The following is an 18,400-nucleotide window of genomic DNA, read 5'->3' as shown; positions in this document are numbered from 1 at the left end:
TAGTTCAACAAATGCGATTCTAACACAAGTAACCAAGTTTTTGGTTTTTAATACTCACATTTGAAAACATCGGTGCCGCTTTTCTCCTCCGTGTTCGAGTGTGACGTATCCTCTCCCGTGGCCTCCTGGGATAGAAGAGTGTCCATCGGATAAACACTTCAGAATCTGGGCGGGAGCAGTAGGCCATCCGGGAACTTCTCGACTACTCATTTATGATTAATGAGGATTTTGGACATACTACTCCTTTCACGTACTGTTTTTCCCCTACTATATAGTAGGTAAGTAGGCATATTTGGACGCACTTTAAGTAGACGCACGTCCGAATCTCGCGAGAATTAGACATCACCCAGGTAGTTCTCGCCTACTCTTTTATGAATACTTCGGATTCGGACATACTTTTTCGCTCGCCTACTGCTTTTCCCCTACTATATAGTAGAGAAGTATGCGGTTTCGGATGCAGCCTGTCATTAAGTTATGAAATGTTAATTCTGAATGTTCAAAAGTAATATTTTTGTGCTAACGATTTGAGAACATTATTAAAGACCGGATAATGTTATGTTAACTTTGAGAGAAGAACCTTGTCAGAACATTGGAGAAGTTCTTAAAACATTACCTGTTAGCTGGGTATGCAAATTTTGTATGGACAAACACTGCACCCATATTTTTCAGAATAGTTAAAATGTTACATTTGATCAAATGTTTTTTAATTTATAAATTTATAGTTTGTAAGAATAAAGAGCACCGTAAAGAACGAGATTAGACCATTGAAACGTCCAGTCTTTGAGAGAGCTGTAGGATATGATTGGTAGGTTTGAAACACTGTATTTTTGGTCCTCCAGAGGCCTTTGTAGATGTGTTTGATCTGCCATTTTCTCTCTCCACTTCAGTGGGATCCTGCAGAGTCGCACAGTCAGAGCAGCTCACCAGAGAGAGGAGGGTTAGTGCTCTGCTCTCCTCCCCTCTGCCTCCACTCACATCCTGGCTTATGGCTTCCGGCCGCCGCAGAGCCTCTCACAGCATCCCTGCTGAGGTCACTCTGGCCCAGGTCAGGAACAGAAAAATACCCCCCTCCTTTACCTCCTGACACTACAGTCTCTCTCTCCCTCTCCCTCTTTGGGTCTGTGCCATCTACGCCTGCTGTGGAAAAGCACTACACGGAAATATCCACTGGGCCTCAAGGTCAACTCCAGAGTTCCCAGACAAAGTCCTGAATGCTGTGCTCTAGCTGAGCTAGTCTGAACTAACAGCATGTCGCTGTGTGGAACATGAAATGTAAGTAAAGTGTTCAGATTTTTGACAACCTATTATAAGAAAGAATTCACTCAAGTAACATTTCTATCATCTTTTATATACTCACCACCCATTCATCTGTGGAACACAATAGGAGATAGGCAGAATGTTAATCCTGCTTTTTTTTTCCATCCAATAAAATTGAAAGGGAATATATGCTGTAGAATTTCAACACTGCAAAAAAATAAGTATAGTTCATAAATATAGTCAAGAGGTCTTCAATGTTTTTCAGGGCAAGGACCCCTTAGGCAATAGAGACATAGAGCAGAAACCCCCGATACAAAATGTGTCCAACAGAGCTACATATTAAGCATACAGCCTTTGATATTAATAGAAACTAATTATATTATGATTAAGAATATGTTATATTATGTTAAGACAGTAGATCAGAACTATGCACATTATTGTTGTTGCACATGCATCACTGTCTATATTTTCATTGTTAAAATTGAGATTTATGCATCATAATAAACAACATTGTTGGGATAAAAATCACAATTTATTAGTTGTTTGCAGTTGTTGTAAATTATTTTCATGAATTTTCAGAGTCATACATTTTTATTTTATTAATCAGATGGACAATTAAACATTTACTTAAACTTTTGATTATTTACAAGTCATTACTTTTACAAATAATTATAATGGAATTTAAAAATATATACTGACACGAATAGAGTTGGGGAAAACGCCCCCTTGGGGTAAAATGCTCCCCTACTGTTTTTCTCAAAATAACCATCAGATAAAGTCGATACACTTTTGTTGTTGCTTTGGACTAAGTTGACAAGAGTGATGTATAAGTATTCAGTTTACACTGGCGACGTACCTGAGAGAAAATGGATTTTACAGTAAGTTATCTAATTTTTGGCAGTGAGAAAAAAAAGTGTTTTAAAGCTTGTTGTTTTGCTGAACATCACAGCTAACTTATATGTGATATGAGAATAGTAAGGCTGTAGTTAGAGAATAGCCTACATGTTATTTAAGAAAAACATATATTTTAAGAATTGGATTTGATTTTATATTTAAAAATTACCTCAAGTTCGCATCAGCTAACTTAGCTAGTTAGCTAGCCAGTTAGCATCAGCTAACAATATTTTTCAAATAGGCTGATTTTCAGCATGGTTCATTAATATTTATATGTATCTACTGTTATTTTAGCTAGTATCACTATGTTAATTGCAATTTAGAGAGTGAATCCTGCATTTATATGTAGATGTCAGGCTAATTGGTCATTGGTCCTTTTAGCAGTATGAAAAACAATACTTTTATTGTTTCACCCTCTTTACAATCACTAAAAAGCTGTCACTCAGGGGCGTAGGAACCACTTTGACATTGGGGGGGACATTTTGGCCATTATGAATCAACGTCCATCTCGCCACCATAATAGTAACATACAGTATGGTGACGTCACGTGGTACGACATATATGAAATAACAGCAAAATAAATAAACAAAATCATCTGTTTATCATCTGTTCATCTGTTTAATTTATCTATTTATTATTACACAAATATTGAAGTTGGGAAACATAAAAGTGTACAAGCCCCCCTGCAATTGCGGGCAGAAAGGAAAGGGGCACTTTACAAGGCAAATATTTGATTTGTAACCCCAAAAAAATACAAAAACACAACAGTCACATACGGCTTTGGATATAGGCACTTGGAACTAGAACTATCATTATTATCTATATCAATAACATTTTACTTTTCTATTAAAAAGTTTATAATGTCATGCCTCGTATCCATAATTCAGTTTTAAAAAGCTTGTTAATTTAAACCGCTTGACTGAGACTAATTTACCTCATACAAAGTCGAGTCGTTCAAAGCTGGTGCGCACCAATAACGTATTTGAATGTTCGTAGTGTAATGTTGACTTCTCTCTACCAATCAGATGCTCCGAGTCCGACTATAGGTGAAAAGTGAAGAATATGAAGCTGGTGATTGGCGAATGGTGATTATTCAAACATGAATGAAATCACTCTGGGTTTGATTGACAAAACCGAATATCTTCTTCGTCGCGTATTCAAAATAAAAGTTCAAAATGTACAGTTTTTGTTCCTGCGGTGTATAGGCTAATTTTTGGGTGGGACACATGCAGAATTTTCCAATATTGAGGGGGACACGTCCCCCCCGTCCCCCCCGGTTCCTACGCCAGTGCTGTCACTTATCTCAGTTCGCGATCTCACAATGATCCATTTATCAATAAAGTTGTCTAATGCATAATGAACAACGGAGTTTTGAGCGGTAGGCTAAATGGATTTTAACTTACACCTCTGATTGGACATTGGTTCAAGAGATCAACAAACATGCCTGTGATTGGTTACATTTCTCACCGCTGCAAAAACACGCTGCAAATAGGAACTTTTCACATTCTCCAGAGCTCAAACTTAAAAACGCAATGGAGTGTTTGCCAAATAGTATTATTTTATTACAGCATCAGGGTGCTCTTGCTTTAGTTTCAGAGTGTTTGTATTTAAATTTGACTTTGTGATGTTTTTACCGATCAAACATTAATTGGTGGACCCCCAGACCCTTGATAGTCCATTTATAGACTTGTGCACCATAATCCAAGTCTTGGGGGAATCTTCACTGGTTATTCACTGAAATCACTTCCAATGTTACTGTCGAATTTCATTTGTGTTCATATCGAATATGTTGACGTGAATGATATTTGAAAATCATTGAGATTTTCAGTGAATATTTTCGGTCTGTTTCAGGGTTATTATAGGTAACTAAAAAGTAAAAAATTTAAAAAAAAAATGTTACTTGAAATAAAATAAATGTTAACTAAAATAAAATATATTAAACATGTTATGTTAAAATGTTACTTATTTTAAAAAAAGAAACAAAAAAAAAGAATAAAAATTTAACTCAAAGTAAAATAAAAAATAGAAAAATAAATTGTATTTATTATTTACTAATTTTATTATATATTATTTTGTCATTGTTAAAGCTCTGCAGTATCCATAATCCATACACATTTGCTTTCACCGCACTTTTTGTGTTTCACTGAAGAAGCATGTCATCGACGTTCGAAATGGCATGAAGGTAAGAAAATAATTTTCATTTTCGGGTGAACTTTACTTTTAAAGGACAGCTGTGCAGATGGAAAACGAACTCAAAAATACACACTCATCATTCACAAATATACACATAGTGATAAAAGTTCCCAGAGCTTGTATAATTCTGTCTCGTTGACCTTTTTTCTCTCCAGTCTCCAGGCATGTAATGCTGCACGACTCACACACCACTTATCCAAAGCAAAAGAGATCATCTGCCCAACATTATTGGGCTAAATGCTTTTCAACTGGATATCTATTTTCAGGAATTGCGTAAGCAAAGAGTGTTCTGTTTTAAATGGTTCTGTAACGTATGCCCCCATATCACATAATTGAATTGACTAGCACATGTTGGTGGAAAGACATGAAACCAATCTGCAGCGTACACAATCTGGTGTAGAGAACTGAGCTCAGGCAAAATTACATAAGAAATGGAGGCGTCAAAACAGGTAAAGAAAGAAAGAATGAATTAGATGACTAGATAAATAAAGAAGCAGAGAAGGAGGAAAAAATGAAATAGTTAGAAAAACTGAACCAAAACAAACATTTCAGTTTTGACATTTTGACATGTCTATATTCATATGTTGACAAGGAGCATCAGTAGTGAGATGTTCATGAACAACATTAACCTTTTCATTGTGTGGATGGCATAAAGAGATAACCTTCTGCTTTGGAACGTCTGCTTCTTCTCTGTCTTATCTGTTCAGTTCAGAAAGGGCTATAGATATGCCTCAGCTGGTGTTCACTTTTATTTGTTTCGTCAGTTTCCTGAAGGGATACTAGAACACAAAGTCTAATATTTGTTTGTGATATGGATAAATGCTTTAGACATTGATGTTCAGCTTGTACCGACATTACATTTTGTACAGATTTCAAATTTACACAAATTCTTATCTGCAAAAAAGGTAACATGTAGACTAATCTTGTGTATACACTAAATATAGTATAATATTGTGTATACAATGAAGTTTCTTCGTGGCATAAAAAAGCTGAGCAGCAGCAAAAACAAAACAAAACAAAAACAAACATGTAAAGACTTAAAATACAATTTAAATCAAACAAGAAAGCAAACACAACAGGTTTGTCTTTGAAGTATACTTGCTAAACAGCAGTACACATTTTGTGGTTTATAGTGGTCAAAATCGCCCTCTAGTGGTCATAACTGTCTACAGACACTCGCATGCACTGATAAATGTTTTTAACACTGGGGTTAAAACAACCCAAGTTGGGTTGAAAATAGGCAAACCCAGCACTTGGGTTAAATGTTTGCCCAACCTACTGGGTAGTTTTTTTTTTTTCCTCAACTATTGTTTAAAAATTAGTGTATTGCTTGCTTAAAATGAACCCAAAGTATGTTGTAAATTAACATTTATTAATATGTTTAATAAATAAACATTTAATAATAAGTTTAATGAATAATCATTAAACAATAAACATTTCTTAAATAGTTTATTAATGAATGTTTACCTTTTGAGTGTTATTGTTGCCTCTGCATCTGATTTTTAATTTCCAACCTTTTTTGTGGTTCATTTTAAGCCAGCCATATTGTCATTTTCCACTATATTGGAAATGCTATAAAGACCCACTATCCATTGGGTCTTTATACTTGAAAATATTATAACAGTCTTTTAATTTTTTGAATGAGGGTCCCTTGCATGAGGACAACCATATTTTGGAGATACTGTGCTCCAATAACCATCCATGCCACACCAGTTTGGAGTCCCAATCAGTTTGTCACACGGCACTGCGAGGATGCCAGGGTCACCTAAAGGGACTTATGCACAAAGCTCTTCCTTTGGACACAGTTGGATGGTATATTGATCACAGAGCATCTACTCATTCCTATTTAGATTAGATAGAGAAGGAAAAAGAATACAAAAACAGAGGAAACAAAAAACATAATAAGAACAAGAAGAGAGCAAACAACACAACAACATCCACAGCTCCCTTTTTCAGGTCAGCGTTACATCAGCACCAGAAGGCACATTCATTCAGACTTTTTGTGAAGCCATTCTGTAAAGAAAATGAGGTCTTTAGTTATAAAGTATGTCATTTTATCTTATTATGAGGGTTATGTTAGCAGTGAGTATTTTTGGAGTTAAAGCAAGCAGGCAAAACCTTACTTTCCATTCAGTCGCATACGTTCAACGTATGTCAGACAGACAGATGAATAGGAATCTCACTAGAGAGGCCAGTCCACTTTGAGCGTAACTAAAATGAGCCAATGCACATTGGCATGCAATCATTTGCAGCAGCTGCTGTGCCACGCAGCGCAGGTACGTAATGAGCAGCAGGTTCAATGCATTCCTTAGCTTTTCTCTTCAGAGCCGAGCGGTTCATGTCTTCTGCTCTCCCATAAGCTGTGTTTTCTAAAAGAGTCAGCTCTTCAGGTTGTTTAGTGTTCAGTGATCTTCAGTGTTGGCGTACAGCGCGGCAGCGGGGTTGATATCCTTCTCTTTTTTTCTCTTTGTGTTTTCATTTCTTTTGCTTTAATTGAGCAAAAAGCTGTCTTCACAGCATTAAAAAGGCTGTTCTCATGGCTGGTAAAAGAGTGTCTTCAAAGAGAAGGAAGCACACGACAGGCTGCACATTTCGCTGTCTGTATTGCTGTGACCGTTCCCCTGCATGCTTCAGTACTTAAAAAGAGCAACTGCCTGAAAGTGCTTACTCAAGTAGAGATTGCGTCTTTTTAAAGATGACATTCTACTTGTGTAGTCCCGGTGCCGCTGCCATGATCCAATCCTCCACAGAGGGTTTGCTTTAGCCAGTGGTACTGCTGATCTGAGGATAACGGTGAGTGCGCTTCCTTTGGGGAACCAACCCCCTAGGAACCCTCACCCCTCTTGCACTCCGCAGCCAGTAGAGCTGCCGAGGGAGCGTGCTGGACCATCTCAAATGTGTGTACCAGCCATAACTTTGGAGCTCCCCCAATGACTGCTGTTGATCGCTGCGTCGGAGGGTGAGCCAGACTTCACTGGGGATGATGATTCAGCTGCGTTGCCTACTTCAGGAATGTTAGCATTGCCCGAGTCAAATCCAGAGATGATGGCTATGCTTTCCCGGGCCGCCAACAGGGTTGGGCTCTTGTGGAATGATGCCTCTGCCACCAGCTGGGGTGGCGCGTACAATGGGCATGCAGTGTCAGGGGTGTGGACGGGCCCCCAACTGCCTTACACTGTCTTACACTGAGCCATCTGAAGAGGCCATTACAGGACAAGGACTTGCTGGTCCGTAGGGACAACACTGTTACACACATCAAACGTCAAGGTGGTCTACGCTCCCGTCGCATTTTGAACTCACCTGCCATCTCCTCCTTTGGAGTCAGAAGCATGTGAGGTCGCTTCGGGCCATTCATGTCCCCGATGTGCCCAACCATGTGGCCGAAGAGCTTTCACAAGCTGCGCTCCTGGGAGAGTGGCGACTCTACCCCAGGTGGTCCAGCTGATTTGGAGAGAGTTCAGGGAGGCTCAAGTAGACCTGCCTCTCCAGAAACCTCTTACTACCAGCTGTTTTTCTCCCTGACCGAGGGAACACCCGGCACAGATGCACTGGCGCACAGCTGGCCCTGGGGCTTACACAAATATACGTTTCCCCCAATGAGCCTACATGCACAGACCCTGTGCAAAGTCAGGGAGGACGAGGAGCAGGTCTTGTTAGTTGCGCCCTATTGACCCAACTGGACCTGGTTCCTGGAACTCATGCTCCTCACGACAGCCCCTCCCTGGCGTATTCCTCTAAGGAAAGACCTTCCTTCTCAGAGACGGGGCACTCTTTGGCACCCACGTCCAGACCTCTGGAAACTGCATGTCTCGTCCCTGGATGGGACGCGGAGGTTCTAGGTGACTTACCCCCTCAGGTACTTAACACCATCCCTTTGGCATGAGCACCATGCTTACCATGCATGCAAACGTGCTTACGCCTTGAAGTGGAACCTGTTCATTGAGTGCTGATCTTCTTGCCGAGAATAACCCCAACAATGTTGGATCAGGACCGTGCTTTCGTTCCTGCAGCAGGGGTTGGAGCGAAGGCTGTTTCCCTCCACCCTCAAAGTTCATGCATGGGGTTAAATCCTCCTCAACCTCCTTCCATACCCTCTTGGGACCTTGCTCTGGTGTTTTGAGAACTTCAGAATGCTCCATTTGAGCCCTTGCAGCCAGAAGACTTTGTCTATGAAGATTCTGCTGCTGCTCGCATTGGACTCTATCAAGAGGGTAGGGGACCTGCAGGCACTTTTGATCAGTGAATCGTGCCTAGAGTTCGGGCCGGGTGACGGCCATGTGGTACTGAGTCCCTGACCAGGTAGTGAGTCTGCAAGCGCTGCCCCCAGAGGAGGCAGACCCAGTCCCGGCTTTGCTCTGTCCAGTCCATGCTCTGCAACTGTAAATAGACAGAACTCAAAGCCTCAGGACCTCAGACCAGCTCTTTCTCTGTTACAGAGGCCAGAAGAAGGGAAAAGCAGTCTTCCAAAGGCAGACACCATCGCCTTGGCTTATCAAGGCCAATCAGGTTGCATGCTCACTCTACAAGAGATGTTGCATCCTCCTTGGCACTGGCTTATGGCACCTTACTGACAAATATTTATAGAGTTGCAGGCTGGTTGACACCTAACATGTTCTATATGATTCTATAGCCTTCTTGTTGAGCCGGTATATTCCTGTGTTCTCACCTCAACCAGTCAGAAACATGGAAAGGCCCCGGGTTAGTGTCGGCTTGCTGTGCTTACAAACGCTTATTGCTCCAGAGAGTCCCTACAAGGCAGACCTTGTTGAGTCCTCCACCACCCTTGGCAGCCGGACATGGCAGAGCGTCTGGCACCAGGCCTGTAATCTGTTGCATCCTTGAGAACCAGATTTAGGCTGGGTTCCACCTTGCGTGTGACCTTGCGGAGATCCCATATGTGTAAATTCCATGGTTGCTCCTAAACAAAGCCTGTGTCTTTCCCTTTGGGATAGCCCATCTCTTATCAGGTTGGAGTCACCCCAGTACTTCCATATGTAGTACAACCCTATGTACTTCTCCACCTAACTCCTTTGGGGAAGAGTGTGGCTTCCGCAGCATTCCCTTCCCAGTGGGTGGGCATTCTTTCCCAGTATTATCCAATATTCTCACTGTGTGGGTTATCACTGAACAGCAGTGGTGGTCACTCTCTGTGTAAGCCCTGTCCCATTGCCCTGTTAGGCAAGAGGGAGCTGGAGGCTTGCACAGGGCACTGGAAGGGGGGAGCAACTGTGGCTCTTTGGTAGGGATTCCTATTCGTCGGTCTGTCCGACATACGTTGAACGTGACCGACTGAATAGGAAGATTCCCTGAAGGAGGGAACGGAGATGGACATCCCGTCGCCACAGACGCTGTACCTTGCTGCACGCTGGGTCACCAGCTCGGCTCCTCAGCAAAAACCTAAGGAATGTATTGCACCTGCTCGTCATTATGTACCCCCGCTGCGTGGCACAGCAGCTGCTTGAAATGATTGCATGCCAATGTGCATTGGCTCATTTCAGTTACACTCAAAGTGGATTGGCCTCTCTAGCGGGATTCCTATTTGTCTGTCTGTCCAACGTACGTCCTTCAGGGAACGAGGGTTACCTTTGTAACCGAGACATTTGTGTGAGATGTATCCATCGAGTCAAGCCTGGCTCAATTTCAACAGGTACTGAGGTTGAGGTTGTCAGCAACACTGGATAAGGGCCATCATTTTGTCCAGAAATTGGTCCAAAAATTCTTACTTTCTCAATTGAAACTTTGCCCTGATCACAATCTGAAAGATGATCTTCTTTTTGTGTACAATAGATACTTTTTTATCTGCTACTGAAATCTGTATCTAAAAAGCTCAGTGTGATACACAAGCATTCAGACAAAACTGACATTCTTGTATAGTGTAGAAAACAGACAGTGTCAACTAAAAAGTAGAAAACACATGCAATTTGTATATAAATATTTCCATAGTGAAAAGATTTTGTCCAGGGGGAATTGAGTGGATGGTTAGATGTTTGTGGTTTGCCATTGGTCGATCTTGTGTGAGTGACTGGTTGCCCTGCCCTGATGCTAGTAAACACGTCATCAGAGATGTCGCTGAATAAATAATTTATAATAAATGCTGCAGTATTCCATAAAAAATTGTCCATTTGGATTTCATGGTGACATTTTAAGTGGTTCAAAATTTAATGTAACTATAATACATTTTAATTTAATTATATTTAACATTCAATTAAGTGTCCAAAAACATTACATTCAGTTTGCGCTTAAGTATGTCCCTTTAAAATATATTATTTCTGTAATAATACCATTTAAAAAAGTATGCAAAAGTGTACTTTTTTTCACAAGAATGGATCACTAGGGGCCCTAAAGGAGACCCAATTCCTGGGGGGAACTCGATTTCTTCTGACAAAAGCTGTTAAGGAATGCCTAACCCAGACCCACCACTAACCTTAACTTTCTCTGTAACTTCCGGTCCGAGGCGACTGGCCTGGTGATGTGACATGTGGCTCTGCAGTAGTTCTTCTCTTGTTAAACCACTCGGGGGCGTTAATGGGTCATATTTTTTCTCTCTCCTGTCTTTGGCAAAGAGTTCTAGAACACAAGGCTTCTGTGAAGATTGAAACTCTTACATCGTTTTTATTTATTAATTGCTTTTTATTAATAAGTGTCTCATCCATTTATGTGTTCATCATATTTTTTCTTCCCTTGCACATCAGCCATGGACATCAGCTAACAAATCCGTATCAATAAACAGAAGAATCAAATGTGCATGTTAATATTACTGAACAAAAAAATTGCATTTGTTTTAACTGGCTAAGTATAGCCTGTGTATTTCAGCAGTCAGTGACAAAAAAGCTTCAGGAATGTGAACTGAATTATTTGCAGGTTTCACATTTAAAAACAGATGTCAGAACATATTTTGGCTCTGCCTTTTAAGAACAAACACTATAAATATGAAGTATAGTTATGTTTTGGGTGATGGTATCCATGCTGAAGCACAACACTGTAACTATGGAGTCAGATAATGCACTTACACTTACACATTAGAAATCAGAGGGCTGCAGCACTGAAGGCTTCTTAAAGCCTGTCACACTTGTGTGATTGACCTCATTCCCAAAACCCTTATCTGTGTAATGTCCACTAGAAAAAAGGTCACTCTCCAGGGCCTCTCTGAACACTTATCAGCATTTACTGCGTCTTTCTCACTCACTTGAATCTGGGAATGGGACGAATTTAGAGTTAAATCTGGAGCTGTGTTTAGGATTGAAGGATGCATAAATATGTAGTTTTTCACCTGTTTTACCATACTAATGCTGCATTCCAGACAGATTGGAATTTGGATTTTTCCCACCTCATTCTAGGAAATAACGTCTGGAACGCCACTCAAAGTCAGACATCGATCAACCCTGACCTCAGCGAGACACGTCATTTGATGTCACTTTCAAGATGTCGGCGCATCCTGCTTCCAATGAATATGAACGTAAAAACAAAATTTAACATTGGATATTGTTCATGTAATGTTACCTCTGTTTTTTGCTTTTTGTCAGCTGTTTTCAAAGCAATTTTACGATATTCTTATTCTGTTTTGCCTTAATTTACAGGTCAGGTTTTTATGTGTAAAAAAAAAAGAAAAACATAATGGAGATATAATAAATGTTGAAGTTTTATTTAGTGTGAACAATGAGATTGGTTTTATATATATATATATATAATATATATATATATATATATATATATATATATATATATATATATATATATATATATATATAAAATGAACACTGCTTTTGACATTTTTTACAAGATGGACAAAATTTGTTACCAAAAAAGTCGATCGGTTTAACCAAAATTTCAGTTTTACTGAATGACACTTTGTTATACCGAATAACGACATTTTCAAGCAATGCTAACAGGCTGATATCTATTTTATATTTTATAGTTTTTAAAATATTACAACATTTTCCATGTTTTATAGCGGTTGCACCGAATGACCAGATGTTTCGGGACGTGTATGAGCAAGAGTAATTGTTCAGATAGTTAAGAGAGACTTTGCTTCATGACCATGTGGTCCTTTCCAGGTGTCTAAATGATGACACATCCTAATGATATTGACCACATGACTTGATCCAAAAAGGTCCTTTTATATTGGTTACTCCGAATGACATCAATGAAATTCATTTTTTCTGGACATTCTTTCTCATAACAAAGCAACAATTTCTACACATAATGTGAATACCATTTTGCACTATGTTGATGATGTTATAAAATCATGATAGAATAAAAAAACATACATCTATTACATTTTAAGATATTTTAATCACAAATGAAATGGCTGTATTGGCCTTTGGACGGTTAAACCCAATGACCTTTTGACACTTCAAAATCTTTAAAAATACCTTTATATGTAGCAAAATATAATTAAAACCTTTTGTATTCAATAAAAGAGATCTCGTTGTACCACCTTACATACTTTAAATGTCATATCTTTGTTTTTTTTGTTTTTTTTATTATTAAGACAAAAAAATTTTGACCCTAAAACACAATATGCTCTCAATGTGTCATGGCGACATCATGTGGTCAACATGTGACATATGAGTGACTGGAGCTCACTGACTGAAGTGGGACATTTAATTTGGGATATTCACACGTCCAGCCTCATCTGGAACGCAGCATTAGAAGGGTTCTGTTAATATGTAAAAACCATATGTGAATTTATTCATTATCATTAAGAAGTTTTGAACCCGGCTTTATCCAGTGTTCAGATTTCCATTCTGAGCATTTATTCAAATTAGTGCATATTTAATTAGATAATGCATAATTTGAATATTTTAACCTAACATTTCAAAAAACCTGTAACACACACAAAAAAAATTGTCTGTATGTATGCATGTGGTGGCTCTGTTATTGAAGATAATCAGTAAAAGATAATGTTAGTCACAAACCAGAGGACTCTTATTTCATCCTAATTGGATTTGTTTTGGGACAATATCTAGCTGACTGTACACCATTCCACAAATTACACATCTATACAAATAAAAGGACATGGAATATAGATTTAACTATAGATTTATATCATCGCCCATCTAAGCCTTCATGGCCAATAACCCATCAATATAAGTATGACTCTTTTACAACTGCTCAATAAACAAGAGTTAATATTCAGCAACTTATTTGTAGGCATAATGCGTCACTTGGATCCACCATCTTGAAGTTCAAGAGGCTAGGTGATATTTTATTTCCTGAATGTATCACTGTCTTACAAATCGAGGTGAAGAACAGTGTTGCCAAGTCTGTGGTTTTTACACTGTTGCCGTGGGTTGAAGTGACCCCAAATAACATGATATTTAGCCACAGGAATGCACATTTTACCATGGGAACCCCACCAAAAACGTGGATTTTACCTCCCAGAACACACCCGCCCTCCTCTAGTTTTGAGTAAAAATACATGCACTATATTACATATTCATTAATTAACCTGTTATCCAATATTTGATGTTTTAATAAATCAGTTTAAATGTTTATATTTCAAAATAGGAATATTATAAAAAACTGCCTTGTCACTGAGCAATTTAAATGTTTGCAGACAAATCAGTTGTTAATTTTAATTCTAGAAATGTATGGACTGACAGGTTTCCCTGTATAATTACACATTACAGCATTAGTTAAGAGATTATTTTCCTTGAGAAAAACTGATGCACTATACCAGATATATATCCACAAATGAATCCATATCGAAATCGAATCGTGCAATTTGTGTATATTGTGACGAATGTGAATATGATTTGGATAACATATACTGTATGTATGCATGTAACAGAAGCTGACTAGACGGAAAATATGTAAAAAGGACAAGACCGTTTATCTTTTTTTATTGCAAGAGTATGGCTTAAGATAAATAAGGCAACAACAAATGTTTCAAATGGAAAACATACAGCAAAAAACTCTTCAAACAGTTTTACAACATGTCTAATAAAAGGTGCTACTTTAACTAAAGGCCATTTAGGGTACTAATGACCTGCTTTCATAGGCACAAGGGCGCCTGCGTGTAGGTTTCTGAAATGTAAGCCACCTCTGAAACACAAAGAAGTGAAGAAAAAACAGAGACTGCATAAGCAAATAATTAGCAGGCCTTGAAGAAAGACAGAAAAGAGAAACATGTCAGATGTGACGTGCAGATGAAAGAATCAGAGGCAGGCGGTTAGTGTCATGCACCGTGCATTTCCACAGCTGTGAAACACGTGGCTCTGGAGAGCCATAACAGCACTACGAGAGACTACAACAAGTGAGCTTGCAGACCATCACCTTTCGATCGGCACTGCTCACAGAAAGCCAGGAGCAGACGCATCGGAGAGATTGAAAAGGACTACAAGTGAACGAAAAGGAGAAATATAAATGAGAAGTGAATCGTATCACAAACAGTGTTTTGAAACAAGCTGCTAATGCACAAAAATCGATTTAACTTAAATATCCATGCTTTATTTTCATGCATGTCATTTGATGATCAATCTGCTATCACCATCCATAAACATCACACTCCAACAATCACCTTCCAGTGTCAACAAAAAAAGTATTTTTCATATTATTAATACTTCTGACTGGAAAAGAAATGTGCATTTTAATTGCACTTAGGAACTGTAAATGTGTTACTGCAAAATATATAAGTGCACTCACACAGTACATTATAGGTAGCAAATGACATCAGGATATCCCACAGAGTCCAGTGAATCAGATGAAGCACTAAAAGTAGTGTTTCTGTGTTTTGCATGATTCAAAAGTATGACGTTCATGTATGGCTGGTTTTCCACAGTGATCACTAACTAACACACTGGTGCATTGATTGGTGTATGATCTAGACTACAGAAGTAAACAGAGACACCAATACATGTGCATTTGGACCTGTTCAGTGGCTCTCCATGAGAACTATACAACTAAGCCTGAGAACAAAGTCTAATGCATACATATTTGCTTTTTCTTAAATACAGGGATGCACAATATATCGGTAGTCATGCTGGTCAGTAAATGTGATTTTTTAATGTTATCTGTATCAGTCTGTCAAGTAACATAAGCAGATATATTAAAAATGATAAATTGATGATGATAGGACACCTATTATTTTGTCATATTTAGGAATGTATTATTTCTTTAGGCCAATTTGTTAAAAGATTGTGGGAAAACAATAATCATTGTTTCGAAGAAAACAAAAATGTTCTGGATTGAATCTGGATTTTTAAGGTGACCGTTTTTTGTAATCAGTCTCACAAAATAGCTTGATATGTAATATCAGCCAATATATCTATCGGTTTCAAAATATAAATAATATTGTGTGTACATATAATATTACATATATATATCTATGTGTGTGTGTGTGTGTGTGTGTGTATATCAAGCGTTCTCTCTCTTGAAGCCAACATGGAAGTGACTTAAACTGCAATTCAACAACTAGCCGCTAGAGACAGGCTCCAAAAGGGAGTCAATCCCATTGACCCCCATGTTAAAATGCCCAACTTTACAGCAGACAAACATGTTTACAGCCTGGTAGAAAAAGTGGCTTTGGTCTATATAGATAATTTTGCCCTTCATGACAACTGTGTATAACTCATCTGTTTAAAGCCTTAAATTCTGCATAATTAAGGGTGTGGCCACTTGAGTGACAGGTGGATTTCCGCTGCTGTCACTACTAGCCTTTTGTCAGCTGTCTGTTAGCGTCACATCACCTCAGCTAATTCCAGCCTCTGAACTTGGCATCGGAAGATAAACAGAACACACGCTGTTGTTGGATCATCTTGGCACTGGCTAAAAGTTTTGTCCATCAGATTTACTACAATGACAATGGATGCCTCTCAAAACACCACAAAATCCGACAGCACTGCTTGGATATTGTAACTAAAACTGCTGCACTATTTTGAAAAATATACTTTGGACGCAGACTCATTTGTTTGTCGATCGAATACAGTTTTACAACATAAACGCTGCTCAGATTGCATGATTTCTTAAAGAATGATAATAGAGAGCAGATCGTTCAGAGGAAATATGATCAATATTTCATGGATTTAACAGTTTAGTGGACAAAAAGTGCTGTTAGATGTTTTTCAAAGGACACTCTGGATATTTTACCCAAAGTGCGACGGATCGGATTCATCTCGCAAACACTATTTCATTACAAATGTATGAAGTCCCATTTTGATTCTGCGGTTTGATTCTCCCACACAAATTGTAATATTACTATTGCATCTATATCGTAAAACAGACATTGTAGATTGACAGTAAACCCTTAGAACTTTCAAATGATGTATAATTTGTGATCTTTATTAGTATTTTAGATAGTATCTAAAGATAGATTGATAGACAGCTCCTTAGCTTGAGCTAACTTGGTCATGTCCAGCTAGGTGGGCGTGGTTTCTGAATCCAGGCACCTCAGCTCCACCCACGTCCCGCCTCTTTGCCCATTTTCGGTTATCTGGGAGTGCCAAGATAGCGACGGCCAGCTCCGCCCACTTTTGGGCTTCAAAAATGCTCTTCAGAAACCTACGGGTGATGTCACAGACACTATGCCCATGTTTTATATATAAAATGTATGTAAATATAATATATATATATATATATACACACACATATTATGTAAACACAAACGTTTATGTTAGATGCGATTAATCGCTATTAATCAATTTGACAGCACTAATAAATAATCATTGCTATCCATTAAAATGTCCATATTGTCTTTAAAACTTAAAGTTAAACTCTATACTGATTAACAGAGATAAGTATTGTAAAAACAAACAAATATATTTACAGCAATGCACTTAGTGGAACAATATAGAACAAGACATTACATGGGGGGGGGGCCTTTAAAATACAAAATTATTAAATTGTTTTGAAAGTACAGCCACAAGACAACACATTGTGTTAATATGGCCTATTGTGCTAAAACCAAAACCATTTTCAAAAATGTTACAGCTCAAAAACATGTTTGTTATGAAGATGCTTTGATTAAAATATAAGGTGCATATTTCTGCTTTAAACCCTCTGGAATGTCTTGTCCCATAGACTTCCCTTGTAATACTTGTTTGTTTCTACAATCTGAAGGATGAGTCGCTGTTATTTTCAGTGGTAATCGACAACATTTCACAGATGCTGTCAAAAGATTAGCTTGTGTTGAACCCAGGCATTCCTTTAGCTGTATGATTTCATAAGAAGTGTAAACATGTGAGAAGAATGGGATGTTTGTGAATGGTTAACCGATCAGACGAGACGTGTTTGCAGCTTGATCAGTCAGGTTTTGTAAACTTGCAAAGAACGTCCATTAATAATTAAAAGCAAAACATCTCTCTTAATCGTGCAAATGAAGGCAGCTCACTCATTAAAGTGCTTAAAGTTCACTCCGTGTTCGACGCTTTTTTTTCTCTTTACTCAGACCTTTGTAATTGAGAAAAGCTTTGGTCATTTGCATACACTCCAAACCAAGCCGTTTAATTTCTATCCTCTGAATAAGTAGGAAATGAATGTTCATGTGCCAACATCTCAAGTTCAGACTGTTTTGTTCTTGAAAACTATCTCAAGGTTGTTCTATGTGTTTTTCAGTTCAAATGTCCACATAATAACCCTTTTAATGGGACACAATGTGGCCTGATGACGATTCTCTCACACTAAGACCCAGTGGCCCATGTGCTCTTCCAGCCAGTGCTGTAGAGGCTGAAGATTGAGAGGTTCGGCCTCTGCATACATCTGGACAAGCTGTTCATGGAGAACCGCGAGCAGAGGCAGACTCACGCTGAGCAGCTCGTACAGGAAGGCGTAATCTCCCGCGTTATCCGTCAGGTGGACGCCCGCGGCCCACACTTTACCATGCAGCCAGTTAAACACACGACGGGGCACAGAACACACAGACTGGCTCACGTGCAGCGGCCAACGCAGGCATCTCTTCAGAGAGGACAGGATACCTGGAGACTCGGCCTGAAGGTGATTCTCACGTCCCTCGGGACTCCAGCTAGAGCTGTCGTGGGATTCGTTATTACATATCTAAAGAAAAAAAAATATTAAGAAGGATGTACTGTAAGAGGGATTATGAAACATAAAAGTGTTT

General features: G+C 38.8%; 1 protein-coding gene across 26 annotated transcripts in view; it reads right to left on the bottom strand.

The window, feature by feature from the left end:
• Positions 1 to 12,214: 12,214 nt before the first annotated feature.
• The window catches only part of mical2a (microtubule associated monooxygenase, calponin and LIM domain containing 2a), an 89,901-nt gene continuing 83,715 nt past the window's right edge, over positions 12,215 to 18,400 (bottom strand). For 10 of the 26 annotated variants that reach the window (XM_067400125.1, XM_067400124.1, XM_067400129.1 and 7 more), the window contains one exon: positions 12,216 to 18,336. In XM_067400125.1, the coding sequence (XP_067256226.1) occupies positions 17,959 to 18,336 (378 nt within the window). In that variant the 3' untranslated portion in view covers positions 12,216 to 17,958. Of the gene's footprint in view, positions 18,337 to 18,400 lie in introns of all 26 variants that reach the window. The other 16 variants (XM_067400138.1, XM_067400142.1, XM_067400145.1 and 13 more) reach the window with 9 other exon arrangements.

The sequence above is a fragment of the Chanodichthys erythropterus genome, chromosome 11, assembly GCF_024489055.1.
Source record: "Chanodichthys erythropterus isolate Z2021 chromosome 11, ASM2448905v1, whole genome shotgun sequence".
In the NCBI taxonomy this organism is placed as follows: Eukaryota; Metazoa; Chordata; class Actinopteri; order Cypriniformes; family Xenocyprididae; genus Chanodichthys; species Chanodichthys erythropterus.
Note: the sequence above shows the minus strand (reverse complement) of the source record. Positions and strands in the feature narration are given on the sequence as shown.